The sequence below is a fragment of the Tetrahymena thermophila genome (genome assembly GCF_000189635.1).
Source record: "Tetrahymena thermophila SB210 genomic scaffold scf_8254803, whole genome shotgun sequence".
Taxonomy (NCBI): Eukaryota; Ciliophora; class Oligohymenophorea; order Hymenostomatida; family Tetrahymenidae; genus Tetrahymena; species Tetrahymena thermophila.
In genome coordinates, this window is record NW_002476559.1 from 128,284 (window position 1) to 151,870 (window position 23,587).

At 24.0% G+C, this 23,587-nt stretch overlaps 6 protein-coding genes across 6 annotated transcripts; 2 read left to right on the forward strand and 4 right to left on the reverse strand. All coding sequences in view use genetic code 6, as the record gives it.

Moving 5' to 3' along the window:
- Positions 1-61: 61 nt before the first annotated feature.
- Positions 62-5,383, reverse strand: TTHERM_00001340 (hypothetical protein; the record flags this gene model as incomplete). The annotated part of the gene is made up of 2 exons (XM_001008014.3): positions 62-1,198; positions 1,790-5,383. 2 exons carry the CDS (start codon positions 5,381-5,383, stop codon positions 62-64), a joined length of 4,731 nt encoding a protein of 1,576 aa, XP_001008014.1.
- Positions 5,384-7,058: 1,675 nt separating this feature from the next.
- TTHERM_00001360 (Serine/Threonine kinase domain protein) lies at positions 7,059-11,528 on the forward strand (the record flags this gene model as incomplete). Its single annotated transcript, XM_001008016.2, has 12 exons — positions 7,059-7,215; positions 7,382-7,449; positions 7,638-7,757; positions 7,817-7,902; positions 8,156-8,580; positions 8,726-9,511; positions 9,570-9,642; positions 9,696-9,886; positions 9,942-10,074; positions 10,132-10,454; positions 10,528-10,685; positions 10,746-11,528. 12 exons carry the CDS (start codon positions 7,059-7,061, stop codon positions 11,526-11,528), a joined length of 3,303 nt encoding a protein of 1,100 aa, XP_001008016.2.
- Positions 11,529-12,472: 944 nt separating this feature from the next.
- On the reverse strand, positions 12,473-12,769 carry TTHERM_00001370 (hypothetical protein; the record flags this gene model as incomplete). Its single annotated transcript, XM_001008017.2, has 1 exon — positions 12,473-12,769. The coding sequence occupies exon 1, from the start codon at positions 12,683-12,685 to the stop codon at positions 12,473-12,475; it is 213 nt and encodes a 70-aa protein (XP_001008017.1). The 5' UTR covers positions 12,686-12,769.
- A 302-nt stretch (positions 12,770-13,071) lies between these two features.
- TTHERM_00001380 (B-box zinc finger protein) lies at positions 13,072-18,587 on the reverse strand (the record flags this gene model as incomplete). The annotated part of the gene is made up of 8 exons (XM_001008018.2): positions 18,221-18,587; positions 18,085-18,150; positions 17,809-18,017; positions 17,356-17,745; positions 16,745-17,149; positions 16,537-16,693; positions 13,279-16,432; positions 13,072-13,213 (listed from the first exon to the last, which is right to left on the reverse strand). The coding sequence occupies exons 1-8, from the start codon at positions 18,501-18,503 to the stop codon at positions 13,072-13,074; spliced, it is 4,806 nt and encodes a 1,601-aa protein (XP_001008018.2). The 5' UTR covers positions 18,504-18,587.
- Positions 18,588-19,417: 830 nt separating this feature from the next.
- Positions 19,418-19,665, reverse strand: TTHERM_00001390 (hypothetical protein; the record flags this gene model as incomplete). The annotated part of the gene is made up of 2 exons (XM_001008019.2): positions 19,418-19,543; positions 19,633-19,665. 2 exons carry the CDS (start codon positions 19,663-19,665, stop codon positions 19,418-19,420), a joined length of 159 nt encoding a protein of 52 aa, XP_001008019.2.
- A 1,841-nt stretch (positions 19,666-21,506) lies between these two features.
- TTHERM_00001400 (von willebrand factor type A (vWA) domain was originally protein) lies at positions 21,507-23,435 on the forward strand (the record flags this gene model as incomplete). Its single annotated transcript, XM_001008020.1, has 1 exon — positions 21,507-23,435. One exon carries the CDS (start codon positions 21,507-21,509, stop codon positions 23,433-23,435), a length of 1,929 nt encoding a protein of 642 aa, XP_001008020.1.
- Between the last annotated feature and the right edge of the window lie 152 nt (positions 23,436-23,587).

Sequence of the window (23,587 nt, forward strand, 5' to 3'; positions counted from 1 at the left end):
TAAAACTTTATTATTAACTTGAATAATAAATTTATGTGTTTTCTTTATTAACAAAAATTTTTCAATCGATGAAGAAATCCCAGTGTATGGCTTTAGGATTGTATATCATGTAGTTTGAGATATACCTGTTGAATAGAATCGTTTGCATTGTTTAAATTTGATTGTTTGTGCGTGGCTTGATAAATGTTTTTATTTTCTCATCCCAATAAGGAATATCAACTCTAACATTCTAAAGCGTTTCATGATTTTCTATGACAGTTTATGCAATTTGTGCCAACCCATTTCTTAAATTTATTTAATTATTTGCACTTGGGAAAAACTCAAATCTTTCTAACTTTTTCATCTTTTTTAAATATTAAGCAATCTAAATGCATCCTTCGCCAGTCATACCAATATTATATGCATATAGATACAGCACTCTAAGCTATTCACAAGCAGAAACTCCTTTTATAAGATTGCTGATTCCTTAGTTTTCTATTCTATTATTGCCAAACGAGATTTTTAGCTATTACAAATCTTTGATGCAGCTAAGGGCGTTTCCAATATACTCAGCTCCTTGTGGAGTAATATTATTTTTTTACATGTAGAGATAAACCTCATGAAGAGAAGTGCACTAACCAAAATACTCAGAGAACTGCTAAGCTCCTACTTAGGTAATAACATTGTATGTAATACTAAGTTCAAGATTCCTTAGTTCTTTCAAGAAAGTTAAAGCTCTACCGCATGTTATAATACTATTATCACCAGTGTAATTTTTATACAAATCTATGTTCAAGCTTTTTAGCTTTTTGAGGTGTTAAATACCCTCAAAAAGGCCTTAACCACCCTCAGGCATCATATTATTCTTTTTTAAATAGAGTTTTAAATCGATGAGTCCATGCATATTAGCAAAGGCTTCTCCTAATGCCTTACCTCCTCTAGGTCCTATTCCATTAGAGTCTAAATCAAGTACCATCACTTTTAAGTTTTAAAGATGATATAATCCCTTTCCCAAAGAATATCCTCCTTCCTCTCCAATATTGCATCTTTCTACGTAGATATCTAAGCTTTTAAGTTATTTTAAATTTTACAAAGATCTTCCTAATTCAATCATAGGTTAATCGCCAAGCTCGCTGTGTTATATTTGAAACACTAAGCACTTTAAATTTCTCATATTTGATAATCCTTTTGCAATAGCACTTGCACCATTAGAGCCAACCTTTTTAGAAATTTACAAAATTAGTTAAAAGAGTTAATATTTATAGAAGAATTAATTATAAAAAATATTTAAAACTAATCAATTAATCAATTAATAAATAAATATGTAAATTTAAATTTTTTCTTATTTTTTTTTATTTTCTTATCAGATTTGAGAATAGAAAAAGGTTAAAAAAAAATTTTTTTCTATATTAATTAATAAATTTCAAATTTCCTATTGAAAAAATCAATTTTATACAATTTATTTATTTTCTTTGAATTTTTATGCAAAGAAAGATAAATTCTATATGGATTTAATTAAATAAGTAGAAGTTTTTTCTTATTTTTCAAGTGAAATAAGTGGAGAAAATTATTTGATTTATATTTTAATCTGTTCGTTCAAAATTTAAATAAAAGGATTTTTTAAAAATAATTTAATTTTTATTTGGAGTGATTCAAGCAAGATTAATTATTTATTTATTTATATGATTAATTATAAGTTTTCGTTTTATTTTTTAGAATTTAATAAACTTAAATCTGCTAATTTTGAAAAATAGATTAAGTAAGACCAAAAAATAAGCGAAAAAATAAACAAATTGATTTATTAAATTACCTCATTGTTTTGTAGGTATATTTCAAATATTTTAACTTTTGTAAGGTTGAGCATGCAATTTCCGATAGCCACAGCTCCTTCGTCTCCAACATTGTTATCGCCTATGCCTAAAATTAAATAATTTAAGTCTTTAAGGTTACTTAAACCTTCTCCAATAGCTTTTCCACTTTTGTGATTGATTTGATTTTCGTAAAAGACCAAATGGAGTTTTTAGAGTCTAGTTAGATATTTAAGATTTTTACCAATTAAAACGCCTCCATCTCCTTATATGTTATTGTTAGTCAAACTTAAAACAAGTGATTCTAAGTTTTTAAGATTTTTTAGGTTATTTCCAATAGAGTTAACGCCTTTATTTGAAATTTTATTGTTGCGCACACTCAATATGAGAGAAGTAAGATTAACCATATTTTCTATTGTTTTTCCTAATGCTATTCCTGCTTTTTCAGTGAGGGAGTTTTCATTTAAAATAATTTCCAGCGATTGTAAAGTTGTTAGCTTAGCAATATTTTCTAGGATTTTAATAATTCCATCATCTTCTATTTTGTTACTGAGAGCATGCAAAATGAGGTATTTAATTTAGTTTTTGCGGAGAAATACATTTTTAAGATGAGCTATTCCGGCAGAGTTGATTTAGTTAGATTCCAAGAAAATAGAAAGTTATTTGACATTACGGATATTGCATAAAAAGAGTGAAAGTAAGCGACAACCTTCATCTCCAATCTAATTATTTCCCAAACTCATATTTAAATACTTAATATCTTTGAAATTTACATCTTATAGATCCTAAAACCCTTTACATCCTTCTGCTGTAATTTAATTATCAAAGAATCTTAAATCAAGAACTTAAAGCTAGTCTAAAGTAGCAATACTTCTTAAAATGCTAGCTAAGCCAGCATCTCTAATTCTATTGTAAGAGAAAAATATTCTAAATGTTTGCAAATACTTGCATTTTTCTACATACTTCGAAATACCATAAATTCCTTATTCAGAAATACTATTTCTTCTTAATGATAGAATCAAATGCTTTAGCTAGAGAGGAGGTATCCTTTCTAGAATATTGGAAATCATAAGAGTTCCTTCATCACCTAATCTGCATAAATCAGCCTTAAATTCAAAAGAAGTAATCTAAGTATACCACTCGTTTCCTAGCAAGAAAGAAAAGCTAGGATAATTAGCGTAGTTATATTATGTTGCAGTAGCTTCTTCTTCTTCTACCTCTATTTCCATAGCTTCCGAATCTTCTAACTTTTAATTCAATCCATACCCTTCTTTATCTTATTTACTTTTTTCCTTTTTATTATTGCAATTATAATCTATATTGCGTCTATTATAATTAATATCATCAAGTGACTTTTATTAGCACGTTTAAGGATTACAAAATAAATTTTAGCATAAACTAGTCTCTAGCTCTTCTAACTTAACTAATGATTTATCTTTGTAGCTAATAGCTATATCAGTTTTTTCTCTAAGTTAGCTAATTATGGAGGAAAGGTCGGTATTTTCTGATATCTCTACAATAACTTTTTGCATTCTGTACTAATTAACCATTTCTTTCAAAGACGAATAGGTTAAATTAAAATTCATTGACAAACAAGAATTAAAAAATATGTCTGTGAAGAGAGAAGATATTTTATATTCAATCAACGATTTAATTATCTGCATAATTCTCTGTTCTTTATTTTTTTTCTGAGGATTGAATTTTACTGATGTCAAAAATGCGCTAAGTCTGAGGTAAATTATTGAAAGCTCTTCCATAACTTTTTTTTCTACTTAAAGCAAATCGTTCTGACTAGCGTTGATTTCTCCTGTTAAATCGTTGTGCTTACTTAATTCCTTAATCATAAAAATGTTTTATCTATCTTATTTTTAAAAGCTATTCATTTAATTTTGAGCTTCTAAAATTTTATTTTAACCCAATCTCATTCTTGTGAGCATTTTTTATGAAGAGATATCAGATTTCGTATAACTATACTTTTAAATAGCTTATTCCTCATCAATTTCACTCTAATTAATTAAATTTTATGAGTTATTCTCCTCTTCTTCTAATCCGTCTTATTAGTGATTATCGCTATCATAATCTTCTTCATCCTCATCATCATTTTATTCTAAATCTCCATTTATATTTTACTAAATAATTTCATCATTTTGAGATAATAGCTACTGTATTTCTTCATCTTCTTTCTACAATTTTTTCAAACTCTCGTTGCTTCCATTATTAAATTTCGCTTTTTCCTTTTAATTTTGCTACTTACCCCTTTTTTGAATAATATCAATATGGTTGATTTCTTCAATTTCATCAAATTCCTTTTCTTCATTTTCACAATTGCTATCAACCATCTCTACTTCAATTGTAGAAGAAGTGTAAGAATCAATTTCTTTTCTTTGATCTTATTTAATTTATTATTTTAATGTCGCAGACGCAGAACGAGTCATAATTCTTTAGCTTTAATTTTTAGTTTGCTAAATTATTTTATTTGAAGCTTTCGATTAGCTATTACTAACCTGCTAAGAACACTATATTTATAATAGCTGTTTTGTCTTTGATCTCGTTCTACAATGCTCATTTTACTTGGCATATGGAGAAGAGTCTGAGGAGCAATAATTATTAGTAGAAACAATCGATTTATTTTTAGAATTTAAAAATGATTTCGGATCATATGCTTAATTTAATTTATTAAAATTAAAGCATTAAACCTAAGAAATATTCATACTATTTTTATCATATATAGGAAGAATTTTTGTAAGTTTTTCTCTGCAAATAACTAAGTAATCGCTATTTACTGTAATATGTTGCATAAGCTTATTTCCTAGCAGTTAAAAGCAATCAATCATATCGCTATAAGATTCAAGAATATGATCTTCGTAGAGAATGTTGTTTTAATTCAAACTCCTTTCTGCAATATCTTCCTCAATAGATCTTTCATAACTTTCAAAGAATATTAACAAAACATCTCTATCTTCTGCTACAGCTCCTTTCTTTTTATTTTATTTTATTGATTCTATTTCCTAATTATCAAATAAGCTCTACTACCTCCCATAAGAAGTTTTTGATTCTTCGATTATATCTTCTTCATCTTCAACTTACTTAGTGTTTTACTTAAAAGCTGTTTAGCTAGTTTAGTTATTAATTACATTAGCTTATATTTCGCTAGATAAATATGAATTCACAGATGATAAAAGATCTCTCTTTATATGCAAAATTTGCATTACATTCTTGCTATAGTCTGAGCTTTAAGTTTGAAGTGATAAGAGCTTTTCATAAAAGGATTAAATAACATTCAGCGATTGATCTTCCTAAGAACATTTTTATGAAATTTTAGATTAATGAGACTTTATTTTGGATCTAGAAACTTTCTAAATGTTGTGAGTTGGAGGTGAAATAATTATGTTTGATATATAAGCTACTATAGTGTATTGCTTCTAGTTTGAATAAGCATGATAAATTGAAATATCAGAATTAGAGAATACAAGGCTTGTCGTAATATTCTTCTAAACCTCTGAATAATCGAAATCAGCTTCGAGAATTCCATTCTCGTTATCTGTATTTCCATAATCATCTTCTTTTTCTTCTAAACTAAGCTTTTGCTTTTCCATTTTTTTGCACTGCTCTTCTTTCAGTACTAATTTGTTTACTTAGAATTTGATTTTTTTTTATTTATATGAAATCTCACTTTTTTCTTGAGTTTTTGATAAGCCAAGCAACACAGATTGATTTTTCAATGTATTTTTTCTTTTGGGTGCTTGCTTGATTTTGATATAAGAAAAATTAATAAATAAATATATGTATTATATATATATATATTTATGTATATATGTATGTATGTTAATATATTTCAAACAAAGCAGTAGTAAATTTTTATTAATAATTTTTTTGTTTATCAGTCTTTTTGCTTTTTTTTTTTGATTGAATTTATATTAAAATGAATGAATGAATTTGATAGTTATTAAATTATCAGACTATAGATAATTGTGTTGTTTTTGATAAAAAGAATATTGAAAATTGTTTATCACTATTAAATAGAATTATTCCTAATTACTCAATAATTAATAAATAGTGTTTGTTTGTTTTTCTTCTTATTTTATCAATGAATATTTGCTGACATTTATTGTATAAAATATAGTTGTTTTTTATTTTTTTCTTCTTTTCTAATGTCAAATTATTTAAAAAAAGGTTTGAAACTTAAATAATCATATTGAATCTTGCAATTGAAGTTTGTAATAATAAAAAAAGCAGGCACATAATAATTTATTTAGAAAATACTTATTATTGTTTTTAACAAATTTAAAAAATGATTTGGAATTTAAATTTGTTTGTTTATAAGTTTTTATTCTAAAATTTAACATAAAATAGAAAATTTTCTAATTCTTATTTTTTTATGAATAAAAAATAGCAACCTGTTAAAAATTTAAAATATTTATTTATTTACATTTTATTCTAAATAATTTTTATTTAATCATGCGTAAGATTAGCTACCTGCTGCTTTAAAAATCTATAATTAATAATCTTAAAAAAATTAAATTAAATTTTTCGTTTTAGCATTTTAAATAATTTAAGAGCTGCAAGCTTAATTCTAGAGAAGTTAATGTAAGCAAAACATATATTTTTTATTTCAATTAAGTTTTTAATAAATAAAAAGTTTGGTATTTATTTAATTATTAATTTATTTAAACATTTAACAAATTTTAATTTTTTTAATATTTAATAATTTAGAATAAAAATTTTAAATTAAAAGATTAAAAAATGAATGAAAAAAAAATTATTATTATTAATTATGTACAAGTTATGAAAAATTGAAATTTTCAAGATTCAAAAATTGTATACATTTGCAACAAAAAATCTAGCATTTTAGTGAGTGCTTGCTTATTTTTTTGTTTATTAATTTATTTATTACATACACTATCATTCAATGATTGAAAAAAATAATTATAATTTCTTTCATAATTAATTGAGCTTTGCAAATACTCGTTCGCCTGTCACTTATTTTAAATTAATTTTTCACCAAAAATGGTTAATTTAGAATACATTGATGAATTAATTAATTTTCAAAAACATAATTGTTTTCATTGATTTAATTAATTAATACTTATAAAAAGTAATGTTTTTATTACATTAAAAATAAATTCCCCATAACAAATAAAAAGAAAATAAGAGACAGGTAAATAATTGTGAAAACCTAAATAAGCTGCCAAATTACAAAGATTTTCTAAAAGGAAATTAAATAATTAGCAAGGAATTAAGCGCATCCAACCAATATAAAAAGTTAGCTATATGGCCGAACCCGATGCCCCCAAAGCAGCCTCAGAGCAGCAAAACTAAAACGGAGCTAAAGGAGAAAGTAATGCAGCGGTTAGAGGCCAGTCTAATTCTTAGCATAACAATCATCATTAGGCACATTCGATTGTCACTGTTGGAAATTTTGAAATAGGTATATATCTTTAATCTTGTCTGTTAGATTGATTCATAGATGAAATTATTTGTACTCACAAAAAAACAGCATAATATAAGCAAAATCTTTCAGTGAGTGAGCATAATTTCTCAAAAATTACTTATTAAGTTTAGCTTAACATCAAAATAAAATATATTTAAATTAGGCTAGACTATTGGAAGAGGTACATTTGGAAAAGTCAAGCTTGGCATCCACAAAATTACAAACGAGAAAGTAGAATGCATTTGATTTATATGAAAATAAAATATTAAACAATTTAGCTAATTTAAGATGCAAGAACAAATGCAGATTCAATATAATTTGCAAATTTAATTAGCATTTATGGGATGCAGAATAACATTTTTAAAATTTAGCTGATAAGGGAATATAAAAGTAATTCTATTACATAAAAAATTATTTAGGTTGCTGTAAAAGTGCTCGATAAAGATAAATTGATTGATAGTGCAGATAAAAAAAGACTTTAGAGAGAAATTTCAATATTAAGAAAAATTCGTCATCCAAATATCATTCAACTTTACGAAGTAAAACAACAAAATTAACTTTCTTTAGGAATTATAAAATCAATTTTACTTTCAAAAAGATTATTGAAACTCCTCGTTAACTCTACCTTTTTATGGAATATGCCCCAAACGGCGAACTTTTTGATTATATAGTTAAGCGTACAAGGTAAAATTAATTAATTAATAATCACCTCTCAATTTTTCGTTGATTAAAACCCAAACAATCTATGAATTTTAATATCATCATTAATATTTTCTATTTCATTTATCTATAAATAAAATAATTTAACCTTAGAATTTTATAGTTAAAATTGTTCTATGTGTGATTTATTTATTAACAGTTAAATAAATTCAATTGATTAACATTTTTACTAGAAATATAATCTGTAATATTTATTTATTATTCATAAATAAACAAGGCTCTCAGAAAGATAAGCAAGTAAATTTTTGCAGTAAATTATCAATGGTATAGAGTACATGTCGAAAATTGGGGTTGTGCATAGAGACTTGAAACCTGAAAACTTACTATTAGACCACAATTATAATATAAAAATTGTTGACTTCGGTCTCAGTAATACATATAAAGATAACGAAAAGCTAAAAACTGCTTGCGGGTCTCCATGCTATGCAGCACCTGAGATGGTCGCAGGGAAACCATATAACGGTCTATAGACTGATATTTGGAGCAGTGGAGTTATTCTGTATGCTATGTTGTGTGGCTATTTACCATTCGAAGATTAAAATACTTCTGTTTTGTATAAAAAAATTATGAACCAAGATCCAGTTCTACCAAGTTTTCTTTCTTCAAATTCCAAAGGAATACTTTCTGGAATATTAACAAAAGGTAACTATTATTTATTTGTAATTGAATTATGCAATGTCTACTTGTAAATATATTTAATTAACTTATAAATGAGTAGATATTTGTTAAATAATTATTTGAGAAGCCTTAAAAATAGTATTAAAAAGTTTCATGTAAATAAATATAGATCCTGAGAAGAGATATAATATTCAAGACATAAGATTACATCCATTTTGTAAAGAGAGAGAACCCATTTTATAGGGAATAATTGTAGGAGTGCACGAAATACCTGTTGATTAGAATATTTTAAAATAACTTGAAAAGTATTAAATTAATGTAGAATAAGCAGAAGATATGGTTAAAAGGAATAAACATAATAATATAACTTCAGTTTATAATTTACTTCTCCTCAAATTTATTAGAGAAGGAGGCAAATCAAATGCAGATTTGTAATTAATGAAAAAAGCTAGGTCAGACAATTTGAATGTACTTAAACAACAAAATACCACTCATTTATCTTCTCAGCAGCAAGAATAACGCTAAAAGCCTAACCAAATTGCAAACTAGATTGTAACTCCCATTCTACAAACTGTTTCTACAGCTGCTCCACCTTCTGTTGCAGCTACTCAATCCAACAATACACAGGGGTAGGACAATGTAACCAAATTTACTATTTAGCACAATCAACTTTATCAAATTTTTCAAAACTACGATTCACTAAAGGAAAAAGAAGATATTAAGGAGTTTTCTCCTGCAAAGAATATCTCCTATATAAACCCTGCTCCTTAAGCTAAACCAAGAGAATATTCTCACCAACCAAGAGAAGCAGAATAGTAATAAAACAAAGAAAAGCACCCAAATAAATACCACAGTGCTTCTCCAACTAGAGAACACCACATAGAAGAAAATTAAAACTAATAAAAGCAAAAAACTGTTGAATTAGGAATCAAAGATAACATGGTGCCTGAGTTTGGTAAATTTTAATCAAAGAATTCTCCAAAAAATTAAAATTAATTTAAAAAATAAATAAGTTGACATCACTCACATTCAAAAGGCTAGCTAAGCAGATTAAAAACTTGCCAGTTTGCTTGATAACACTTAAAAGTAAAATGTTTATTTCACAAGAAGAAATTATTCATTTAATAAATTTTAAAAAGATAAAATTTACCTAGATTAGGTAATTAAGGAAACACAAATATTTATCTAAACCCCTTACAGAAAAGAATACCTATTGATAAGCTAAAATAAACTAGCTACATGCTATAGTCTTCATATTAAAAAAAGTAAAATAACTTTGTTGATGCAAATTATATTTCAAATACTCAAGGCAGTGTTCCAAGCCAGTCAAGTAAATTCTAATTAAAAGCTGGATTTTTATTAACAGTTTTAAAATATATTTGTAGAAAAACAATCAATTGCTAAGGTGAACTATTTAAACAACAGCTCTATGTTTGAAGATCCAAAAGATTCTTAAAAATATAAAGTGAATTCATCATTTTAGTATGCAAATGCTTCAAAATATTCTGTTGGAGACGAGTATGAATTTTATTAAATATAAAAATAAAATGTTTATTTGAATTTTAAATTAAAAAGAGAAGATAAACTTATAATGGTCAATTCTGTCTAAACAAATAGTAATTACAACAAAAGTGGACTTTACTAAAACTCCAAGAAAACTGTCCAAGATAGTGCACTTAATACAACCCAAGATTCTCCTAAAAACAAATAAAGCCAAAATGCTAATAATTTATCCATGCTTCTGCAAAGAAATTATTAATTTCCTATAAATGTTGGAAACAAAAACGTAGTCAACTCAAACAACAACTCATAAAATAATTTTAGTAAAACCAGATATTTGTCTGTATAAAGGCAGTAACAGATTTCAAAACCATAAAATGCTACTCCTACCTTAGAAGGTATTTAATTATTTCTTTATTTATTGAATGAATCGAATAATTTTTATTATAATTTATCAAAAAACAATAAAAGAAAAGAAGAATTTTAGAATTAGCTCATACTCAATTCACATGCGTGGAAATTCTACTCAATATAACACTAGAAATAGTAACGATAATGTGCTTAACTTGTCTCTAAATTAAGCGGCTACTTAAAATCAAAGCAAAAGAGCTTCAATAAATTCAATAAAAGTAAATATATATTTATTTTAAAAAAAACTAATTTAACTGAATTAACAAATAAATTCATAGCAACAGCAGCCTATACCACTTTAAGAAAAGTTGATAAACATTAATTTAAACTTTCAAGGAACAAACAATACAAATACTAAAAGACTCAGAAAAAAAATAATTTCAATGCACGATACCTCTTATAATCCTACAAAATAGAATAGCTTTAATGCAGGAAAAATGAATAAAGAAAATTCTGTTGCATCTAACTCAGGATCAAAATAAGAAATAAGAATATTTAACAATATGGAGTTTTTAAGTTATGGATCAGTAAACAACAACCTTAATAATCATTCTTTGGAGCTTGAAATAGAAAACAATTAAAAAAATTTGCAACAAAACTACTAAACTTGTAATGGAACAAGAGGTAATAAAATAGATGTGAATAACTCATTAGTCCTACCCAAAGGTATTCCGAGAGTTCACACAGACGAAAATGATAAAAATAACTAAAACAAAAATGGAAACAATTAAAATAAAATTAATGCAATTTAAATAAATAATAGCAATAATAGTAATGCCATAAGCCAAAGAAGTAAAAAAACAGATTAAAGCAAATCAGAAAATATAAAATTGAATAAAATTTTACCATTTTCTATCTAAACAAATTAAATAGCTAACAACAGCATGGTTGCTGGAAATATAAATAATTTACAAATTTAGTAAAACCTCAATTAAAATTCTTAAGGTGGTGGTTCTTCTTAGTCTAGTGGCAGAGTCCCTTCGTATAAATTCCGTAAAGTAAAACCAAATTAATATGAAGATTAGTTTAATCTTACAGCAAGCAACGAAGTTAATGATTGATAATGCCAAAAATAAATCAAATAAGTAACAAAATAAAAAAAACAAGAACTCTTTCATTAAATTTTGATAACCAAATCAACAATCAAAAACAATTAATTATTAATATAAATAAATAAATAATCAGATAAATTTAAATAAATAAATACAATAAACAATAATAAATTAAAATCAATAAAATTTAATAAATAAATTGATCAAAATTAAAAAATCCGTTTCCTAACTCATTCATTAACCCATCATCTATCAATTCTTTATTGATAATTTAACTAAATAAATAAATAAATATAATTATTCTTTTTCTCATCTTTTTCTATTTTTCCTTTCATCTAATTACTTTAAACCATTAACAACTTTGTAAGATTTAACAAAAGAAATGAAAAACAAACATATTTACTTCACTATTTTTATATAATTAAAAGCTTTCTTATCACTTTAATGCCTATTTAACATGTATCAATAAAATGTTTGTATATACAATCCCGTATTTATTTATATTTGTAAATTAATTAATTAATTACAATATCTTTATTTGTGAATTTTAATTTTGATGATTTTAACGTATTAATTTATTTATTTATTTCTTAAAATCCTAGTTTGCTTATCTATCTATTTAATTTTATAAGTAAAAATTTAAATAAAAATGCGATCTTAATTTGATCCTTAAAAATGCATATTTCTAAAAATATAACACTATTTATTAACTATATTAAATCTCATATAAACAAAACAAAAGAGTTTTCTAAGCTACTCATTTGATTAAATAAGCAATTTATTTCAATAAAATAGTCATGGAAATATTATTATGATGAAGAAATATAAATGTTTAGATCAAATTTTATTATTTTTTCAAGAAGTTCTTTAAGAAATGCGTTTTATAAAAAGTAAGTAATTTAAGTATAAATAATTATTTTATTATATTAATTATTATGTACAAATAATTATTATCATTTTTACTATTTTTTAATTCTTTTTTATTCTTCTTCCATTAAAAATATCTTCTCTAATTGCTCAACAGTAGGAGCAGATCTCACAACAATACCCTTATAAAAAGGCCTTACATAAGTAACTTCGCCTTCAAATTCTCTTTCCTCTGCTTCTTTGAGAGTTTAGGTATTTGGTTAGTTAACAACTGTTGTACTAGTAAGGCAGTTTCCCATAATTATGAGAGGTTTTTATTATTTTAAAAGTTTTAGAAAATCTTTATATATTTTGTTAATTCGAATAGAATTTTATTTATTTATTAATTAATTTATGATTAAGAAATGCCAAATGATTTGATAGATAAATATTTAATAATTCATATAGAAGTTTAAGAATTAATTTAAAAGGTAGAATATTAATTAATTAATTAACAAACATACAATAAATACAATAAACTCAAATCAATGATATAATTAATAAATATTGATTGAATGACTTAATTCACTTTAATATAAATATCAAAATTAATTAATAAAATGATTGAATGAATGAATAAAAGAAAGAAAGAGGAATATTAATTAGTAAAGTAGAATAATTTAAGTTATATAATTTTATTTATTTTTCACATAGTCAAAGAATAGACCTCTATTTCAGAAACATTCCAGTCTGTGTATTATCCAGCTAAAATCTTATCGCTTACTATATTAGAATCAATTTTATATGCATATCCTAGATTGGAACAACTTTTTTCTGGATTATCAAAGCTTTAATTTTATTGAAAAAATATAATTAAAAATATTAACTAAATTGGATGGAATTTTTGAATTACTTTATGATTAAATCTTGCTTGCCATTTAGTGTACTTCCCAAGCAAGGATTTTTAGAGTTTTAATATATAGATATAAATTTCTTTTCTGGTCTAATCTCAAATTTAGTTGGCGGGATGTTTTATGAGTTTTAAGCTGTAAAAATATAACATTTGTCTGTTGTTGAGTACTGATCACTTCTGCAAAAAGCTATTGGTAAATAGTATCCAAAAATATGCTCCCCATTGGCTTTCACAAAAGTTATTGTTGGGCCTTACCCATCACATTTTCTGTGGAATATCTGACTATTTGCTCCGTCTTCTGTCAATCTGTATAGTAATTTAGCCTTTTTAATATTCGGAGGTAAAATTTTAGTACACTAAGGATTTGTTTATAAGCTGTAAGTAAAAATATGGCTATCACTAAATACACTCAATTAATTAACATTTAAGGAAGCCTATTATTCTACTTAGTTATTATTGTGTTAAGCAAAACCTGTGTTAATTTCCTACAATTATTCTTATTGCTATATCAAGATATATTGATTATTACTGTTGTTATTACTATTATTATGAGGAAACGTGGGTGCAAAATTTTATGATTAAGTCTTATAGATTTATTACTACTAAGCTGTGTTGTTGCTACTTGTGTTATTGCTTGTTCTTTCTATGTAAGAAGATTAGACTTATTCCTAATTTTAGAAACTTAGCTAAGTAGGAGTGGGTAAGTTAAACGAATTATCATCAGGGTTATTTTGATATTAGTTGTTTTGATTTATTTGATTAAATTCAAATTCTCCCCTTTAGTTAAATTATTGCTGTTGCATTTAATATTGAGTTCCGTTATTTATTGTATTAAACACTGTTACTTGTTCTTGCTTTTGTTCTTGATTGTTATTGGTAAAATTCTAACTACTAGGAGTGAAACTAAATTAAGAATTTAATACATTATTATCGTTCTATGAGCTGCTTGTTTAATTTTATGAGTTGGAAGATATAAGTTGTTGTTATTAGTTTTATTCTATAGTTTGAGGCATTACTTATAAATATTGTTACTCATAATTTTATTGTTGTTATTATATTTATTATTACTAATTTGTTACTTAATTTTAATTAATAATGGCAATTGGTTGAGCCATTTGTCTCACATCTGGAGATTTCTCAAAAGATGGAGCTTTTTGTAAATTTTAATTTTATGATTAACTTCTACTTATATTTAAATTTTATTAATTCTATTCAAGAATTATGTTTTTATTCTAAGATTCGTTGATTGAAATACTGTTTTTTAATTACTATTCATAACTTTTGTTAGCTTATAAATTATTTAAGCTAGTATTATTGCTTTGTTAAATATTATTTATTCTTTAATCTTCTTAGTTTTAGTATTATTATGATGGATGCTATACTTAATTATTATTATTACCGTTATTAAAGCTTGAAACAATTTATTGATTCAAATTAAATTATTTATCTCCTACTTGATCATGAGAGATGTCATTTTAAATTTAGTTAGAAACATTAAATTATTGAGGGAAATAATTAGTAGGAGGAGATTAAATGTTTGACTAATTTTCTAAATATTGACTGTTTATTTGCTATTTAACTATTGGGCTTAATTGATTTTATTATTTAAACGGTGAAAATGCATCTGGTTCATGCTAATAATTATAAATAGAGGATCTCTAATTTTAAAATAAAGTATCGTTTGTTTTTTCAACCTCATTGATAGACTATTATTATTTTTAAACTAAGCTTCCAGTTAAAATCTACTGCTGCTACCCTTATTAACCATAGCTTTTTTAGAGCTATATTTGCTATTCATAATTTAATTAATTATTGACTTAGTAATTTTGAAATTGTTGACTTCCATTAATTAACATTTACTGTTGATTTGGAATTATAGAAAATTATTGAAGTTAGTTAGTGTTCATTTGTTGTTGTTATTATTATTGTTCTTATTGTTGTTATTGTATTAGTTGCTATTACTAATAAGATGAATGAATGTCTTTTCTTATCAAGTTTTAATCATTGCTTATTGTATTTAAATCCACTAAATATTGCTGATTGTAAGAACCAGATATTTGCTTCTCTTTTTCTTGGCCTAGCTGTTAGAAATAAGAAGTTTAGTCTAAAATTTAACCACTTTAGATTTTTTTTAGTTATTCTTCATTTTGCTATGATGAAACCAAGGGAGATTCGTTTGTATAAACATTCGAAGTTAGTTAAGAAAAAGCAGCAGTTTAACTTGATTATAATAAATTTTATGAAGTAGGTGTTTAGGCTTTTTCAGCTTTGAGAGTAGGCGTTGAATTCTAAGAAGCTTATTAAAGTTACTGCTAACTATTTTAAATCAACTTTAAATCTGAACTTTGTCTGATTTAATGAAGATTTTAATATGATAAAGATTTTTACTGCTAATTAAATTATGTACTTTATAGATTGCTACTTATAGGCACTCCTACAGATGATTAGATTGGAGTATTCTTAAGGTTTGAATTTGAGCTATTTTGTTTAAGTGCCCTCATGTCATGTTAGCTCTTGTAAGTAGCAGATTTAGTTTGAAATTCATTTACATTAATGTACATAGGTGATTCTGACCTATTTCTATTATGGTTGTTATCTTAGATATTACTAAATTATTCAAATTTATCCCTTATCTCGCTAATTGGATTCTATTCAAAATTATTATTTTAAGATGTTGTTTAGTAATTTTCCTCTCCCTTTTAGCTACCTCTGCTTTGATAATTACTATTCTTTTTAGCTTATCCTTTATCCTTAACAAATGGATTATAACCACTACTTCTTTTTGGAGTTATTTAAGATTTATAATTGCCAGAGTATCCCAAGTTACTATTAAATCCCTGCTGTTTATTAAAAGAATTAGGAGTAACACTTCTTCTAGAGTTGTTTTCATTAAAATTTGGGCTTATGTTTGTTTTTATTTCCAAGCCTTTATTGAGTGATTTTTAACTAGGAGCAGGACTTAAAGCAGAGTTTGTAGGTTTTTTAACATTATTATTTTAAACTAGGTCATTTTAAAGGGGTGTCTATTTCTATTTTGGAGTAGCTTAGCTAAGCTGCTTATTGCTTGAAAAATTTAAAGAACTTCTGCTTGGTTTTAATCGCTTTACCATCCTTTCTTTTTAATGAGGTTCTGTACTTAAAGGAGATATTGGTCCTAAATTAAATTAAATAATAATAATTATAAATAATACGAATAATGCTATAAAGATGACAAATTAAATATGCCACAAAAAATCTTAAATATTTAAATATACTTACTTTAAGCTTACGATATTCCCTCAGCTAGTGTATTCATTTTGTTTGCCATTTCTTTCCATTAATACTCTTTAGAAGAACACTTGACATTACTAAGGTAGCTTTTCTAATTTGGGCTCTTTTTTACTGCTTTTGGAGTTGTTTATGCCTAAACTTCTTTCTAAAATAAAGAAAAAATAATATGATGATTAATTTACAATAAAAAATGTACCTATTACATAATAGGAGAGCGAGATCTTGATTAAGTTTTTGCAGTATTTAGAGTTGTATTTATATTTATATTTGTGTTATTATTTGTTGGCTACTTTTTAGCAGATGTTTATTGGGTTTAGATCATAGCTGAAGCTAAGTAGCTCTTTACTTTGCTTTTTCCTAAATTCTAGAGTTCATTTTAAATTTAATGCCTGCTATTCATTTCCACTATTTCTATTGTATCACACTTAAGAACAGGTGTTTTAATTTAAAAGTTCTTTATTGAATTCTTCAACATATTCTGAATGCTAAAAAGATAGATTGTTGTTTCCTGCTAAGCTGATTCCTGTGCTCTATCCAATTCGCTATATTCTTTGATGCAATTTTTTAAAAACTACAAATTTTCTTATTTGCTTTCATAGTCCTAATTTTTATAAAAAAGTATATTTTTAATTAAATAAAAACAAATAATTCGAAATGATATTTTAGTAATTAATTGATGTTTATTTATTTATTTATTTATTCTCCATACTCAATTTATCTTATATAAAATCTTTCTTTCACTTTAATATTAGGTATCCAACTATACTTATTTTCCATTCTAGTTATAAACAAAAATAACTTTGCTACCTTAAAAGATGTGTCATGAAAATTTTATATATGAGACAGAGCTTCTTCTTCTCTTTTTTAGATGATTTGAATCAGTTTGTCAAATTCTTGCTAAATCATGCTCCTGTATTAATTAACTAATTACTATAGCTTATTTTTGTTAAATTGACAGTTTTTTATAGCCTCATCAATCAGAGATACTTTTTCTCTGCAAGAGTTTATAAATATTAAATTATCTTCTCTCAAATGTTAGAGCGCTTATTTGATAGGAACTACATTATGCTTTTTATGTATCTGCGTTTGATACACACATTATACACAACACAATAGTCTTTCTGTATTGCAAAATAAGCTAATTTCTTCACCATGCTCACAACATATATTGGCTTCTATAATCTATGGCTTTAACGTCTTTTTATTCAATGTAAATTATTTTAGTATAAAAAAAATCTTTAAATTAGAAAATGAAATTACTTCAAAAATAGGATTTTCTGATTCATAATTTTCGCTAACTTACTGAGCTGATTATTTGGATAAAGATTTTTTAAGAAACGATGAGTTAGTTTGCTCATTATTACTACCAATTTTATTTTGCTTCAAACTCCTTTTCAAAGGAGATTGTTATAAACTATAATTTTATAATGACTATCCAGCCTAGCTTTAAAGTATTTGCTCTTCATTTCCTATATTAAATAATATTTAAAATAAAATAAAACATTTATTTACTATTTTATCTCAATCTTAATTTACTTTATGGAGGAGAGTTATTTATTACTTAAGACTCCTAAATTTTATTTTCTCTTTAAGGACTGCCCACTATTTATTATATTAAGATAATTAAATCATTTAAATGGATCTTAAAACCTAAAATTGATAAATATTATACATCTATAGAGCTCAGTAATATTGCTAAATTATGTAATTTATTTGCATGATCTACATTCTATTTATTATATAGTTTCGCTTGAAATACTGTTGATAAGATTTATCTTTGACTAATCAGCACAGTTCCAACATATTGAATGATTACACTACAAAAAAAGAGGATTCTAATTTATAATATTACAAAATATACACTAATAGTTGCCGTTAAAGCTGCCAACTGTCTAAGATTAGACAAGATTCTTTTAACTAAAATTTTATTGCAGCGTTAATTTGCTTTGACTCATAACTATTTTAAGAAATACTAATGATAAAAATGGATCAAACCTTCCTTCTAAGTCTTTACTTCTTTGTTAGCAAAATTAATTTTTGTTTATAATTTGATTATATTTGTTTCTGTTGAAAATCTACCAAATCAATAATCAATAAATATATAAAAGCTTAGAAACTATTTAATTCTCTGTCAAAAATTAGGTCTGTCTTTTTTTCTTTTTTATTTAGAAATTTGTTTAATACATTAATTAACCAATAACTAACTTACCATACTTTAAAATATCCATTAAATTTATCAAATTTTTTATTCGTTAAATCTTAACAATTTTCATTTTTATAACTTTTATTATTTACCAATTATTTTTACTATCATTTTTTAGCGAATATACTAATCAATTCATATACAAAGAAGATATATATTTTAATATAAAAAGAAGATATATATTTTAATATAAGGATTTATTTATCTAATTATTTTTCATTTTGAATTTATTTTATCCCAAAAATAATTTTTTGACACCTTTATTGCTGGTCGGTTAATATTATAAATCTAAATTATTAACTAAAAAATTTATTTTAAATGTTTTGAAGCAATAATTATTTTTTGTACAATTCAAGACAGACTTCATTTTTATACTCGTTCACATATCAAGTTTAATAAATATTTTATTTAAAAATTTTATAAAAAATGAAAATATACAAATAAACGTTTATCGATCTTTCATATTAATTTATTTAATAATACAAGTTTTTTATCAACACCATTTAAATAAATAAGTATTTCAAACCATTAATTCGTATAAGAGTTGCTACTGAAGTTAAAGCTTTATTATCTAATTTGAAAGAATGTTAAAAATTTAAATCTTCTTTTCTTAAATTAACAATAAACTGAGAAACTTCTAGTCAAATTAATTTTCATTCTTCAATATCAATTATTTTTTGAATATTATTTGTTACTTTATTATCCTATATCTTCTTCATTATCTTCTTTTTCTACATTTTCATTATTTTAGGAATCTATTTCTTTATTTCCTGATTCATCAGAAGAATCTTTCTAATTATTTAATCAAAATTTTATTTGGATGCATAATATTTTAATTTTTTAGCTAAACGATCTAACTTAACAATAATTGTTTATATTACTAGATCTATTATTTTTTTAATGTCAAATAACATTTGATTAAAATCTTCTATATAATATATATTATTTCATTTAAAGATTAAATATTTTTATCAAAAAATATGTATATGATTTAATGATAGGGTGCTAAACTATATTTTATAAAAATAATAATTTAAAAAAATGCAAAAACAAAAATGAAGAATTTTTAATCAATTTGTTAAAAAATTAAAATTTTTTTACATTTTTAAAACTGAATAATTTTATAAAATAATTTTTTAATTTTTAATTAGTTCTTTCTTTAAAAATAATTAAATTCTTAACAAATATTTTATATAATCCAAAAATCTGTAATAAACATAAAACTTAATATTTGTGATTAAGCATTCAAATTAAAAAATCATAGATCATAGCTTTTATGATATAAATACAATTAATAGATAGTTTATTAATTATTCTAATTTTTTTACATCTAACCCAAGAATTTAATAAATTCTTGCAATTTAATAGCCAATAGAATTAAAAAATTTAAGCGGTCTTTTTATTCTTCTTTTTTACTTCTTTAATTATTTAATTTATTTACAATGAAGAAGTCAATCAATATTGATGAAAATATTTTGAAAATATTATTTTACAAAACCATACCTAACTAATATAAAAATAAAAATAATTAAATATTATGATGCTTGTATTTCAAAAATAAATTTATTTCGTTTATATTGGAATTATTTTTAACTCTATTTTAACAAAATTTGTTTCATTAATATGAAGTTTTACATGATTTTTATAATTAGAAACTACTTTTTAAAAATTTTACAGTTCTTGATAGAAAAGCTCAATGAATGCTCATTTAATATTATTGAAATAATCAAATTTTAAATCTAAGTTTTAAAAATACAAATTATGATGATAATAAAATAACCAATAAAAACCTATCAAAGTATATATTGTTAGTTTGTTAATTACTAATTGTTTTTAGTTTTAAATAAAATAATTTTGAATTGAAAGTAAAAATTCTGATTGTTATAAAAAAAAATATAATATCCTTAAAATAAGTAAGTAAGTAAATAAATAAATAAATAAATAATAATATATTTATGATTTTTATTTTATCTATGCACCAAATTTAGACATTATTTTTTTTAATAATTCTTCTTTTATTCAGTTATTTCATTCTTTTTTATTACTTTTTATACATGCTCTCAAAATAACTATTTCTCATTTTTTAATTAATTAATGTAAATCTTCAGATATAAGTACTTCAGCACATTTTAAGGTAAAAAGTATGAGATGTAATTATTAGCCCTAAAGAGTAATAAATTTTTTTGATCATATTTCACCAAATCAATAGAATTTACAGTAGATTACATACAAATAATTGAATAAAATAAAGTAATAAAATTAATTTTAAATTCTAATTAATTGGATTATACAAAAAATTATATTAGCTACAATGCCTTATTAATTCATACAAAATAAGAATATTTTTTTTCGATAAAATTTATACATTGATTAAATCTTATTTCAGTAAAATCAAATTTTGATTTTATTGTTTAAAAAAGAAATTCTTGTTTGGTTAGGGAGGTTATTTATTAATTAATTAATTTATACTTAAAATTCATATCATCTTACCAAATTTATTAGCATATAGATTACCATATTTTAATTATTTGATCCATATTCTTACGTTATTTAAATAAAAATCATACATAACCAAAAATTAATCTAAAGGAATATTGTTTAAACAGACAAATCTGAATTCTTTTCTCAATATTTCATAATAAAGCAGATTGGATCTTTTTTTAAAAAAGAACACTTGTATTTATTTACATATAAATTATTTATTTAAAAATCTAAAAAAAACTAGAAAACTTAAAAAAGCAACATACATACAAACATGAATACTTAAAATAATTTTAATATTAATAAATTTTCTTATACTTTTGAAGAATTTACTTAGTCATTAGATGAGTTAGAAGACAATGAAAATGTTTGCTTACCTATTTCTCTGGTTAAGAAAAATGTTTAGAATAAACAAAAAATTCCGATTAACCAAGTCTAGCCTTCATAAAATTCGAAATTGACCTCTTAACTAGAAGAAAACTAGGCTAAATAAACATCAAAGATAGCTGCTGAGAAATAGCCTTCAGCTGAAAAAAATCCAAAAATCAATTTAGCAAAATCTGAATTCCAAATGCCATAGATATGCCAAAGTATGTAAGTTGGTATTCAGTTAGAAGACTTTCGCTTTGCAGAATCATTTATTGAACCAAATTAAAAATAAATGCCTGAAAATTCTTTAAAAAAATTGTATGATTTAGAAAAAAATCTAACTTTTGAAGTAAAAACACTTAAAAAAAATTTCTAATTCAATGATAAGTAAGAAAGTACTTTTCCAATCATGATCTCAGTTAGGACTATTAAAGACTCATTTTAATTTAAAGACGACTAAAAAGACTAAGTATTAGTCAAGAACTCAAGACCAAGTATAGACTTAGTTTGCGTGATCAATAATTCAGAATCTATGCATGGAGAAAAAATACTAAATGTAAAAAATACTTTGCTATATTTACTAGAAATGTTGAATTCTAACGACAGATTATCATTAGTATTATCTAATAATAATCCCACTACACTTTTTGACTTAAAATATTTAGATGAAAAGAATAAATAGGATTTAAAAAGAATTATAAATAACATTAGTATTACTTAAAATACTAATATTACCAAAAGCATGATTAAGGCTTTTAATATTTTATAATTTAGATAATCTTAAAATAAAGTAAGCTCAATATTCTTACTTTCAGATGGTGTAGATTCAAGCGCTGAAAAATAAATATAAAATTATATCAGCTCATAGCAATCTTTGTAAAATAAAAATTTCGCTATTCACTCATTCGGGTATGGATTTGATCAAGATGCTGAGATGATCAATAAGATATGCTCATTAAAAAATGGCAACTTTTATTATATTCAAAACATGAATTAGGTAGATTAATATTTTGCTGACGTTCTAGGAGGAACATTAACTGCTGTAGCTCAAGATATTACTATTGAAATATCATTGAATCAATAAGATAAAAATTTTTAAAAATATTTCTCAAACTGCAGAGTCTCTAAAACTTATGGAGAAGCATGGAAATGTATTAAAAAGGACGAAATTTACCAAATTAAAATCAACCATTTGCGTTAAGGAGCTTCTCAAGATTTTATAATGGAATTAACTATTCCAAAATAAAAAGTAAAGATTCTATAAGATTTTGAGAGAAATTTAGAAGTAGTAAAAAGCAAATTAATTGCTATTCCAACTGATGTGTTATAAACATCTAAAATAGTTAAGAAGAGCAACCTTATGATCACTTTATTTTTGTAGAATGAAGTTGTTCCCATAGATCCAGAGATAGACTATACTGTTGAAATCAACTATTTAAGAGTCTAAGCAGCCTAAGCAATCGAAAATGCTATGCGTTTAAGTGAAAATTCATAGCATTAGCAAAGTGAGTTAACTTTAACAAATTTTCTAGGAAAATTGGAAAATTATCACCCCAAAAACTAGAAAAATATTGAAACACTAAAAAAAGAAATTTTAGATTGCATAAAAACTACTTAATCAATAACTTTCAGCAATCAAAGTTAATCAATCTATAATGGTTTTGAAAAAATTTCTAATTATAATTAAAGCACTCAAATAGCTGATTTAGATGACAAAGACTAAATGATTTTTTAGAAATAGGCAATATAAAATTTACAAGCAATCAAAGCAATGCAATTACCTGAGGAATTATTTTTTAGTTTCCAAAACTAATAACCACCAAAGCTAAATTGAATATTATTAGATTAATCAATTAATTTGAATATTTTAATTTAACTAAAATTAGAAAGAATAAAAATTTTGAATTAACTTTTTTCTATATTAATATTTTAAATTATTACTAATTGTATTTTATATAAAGATAATATTTATAAATTTATAATTCT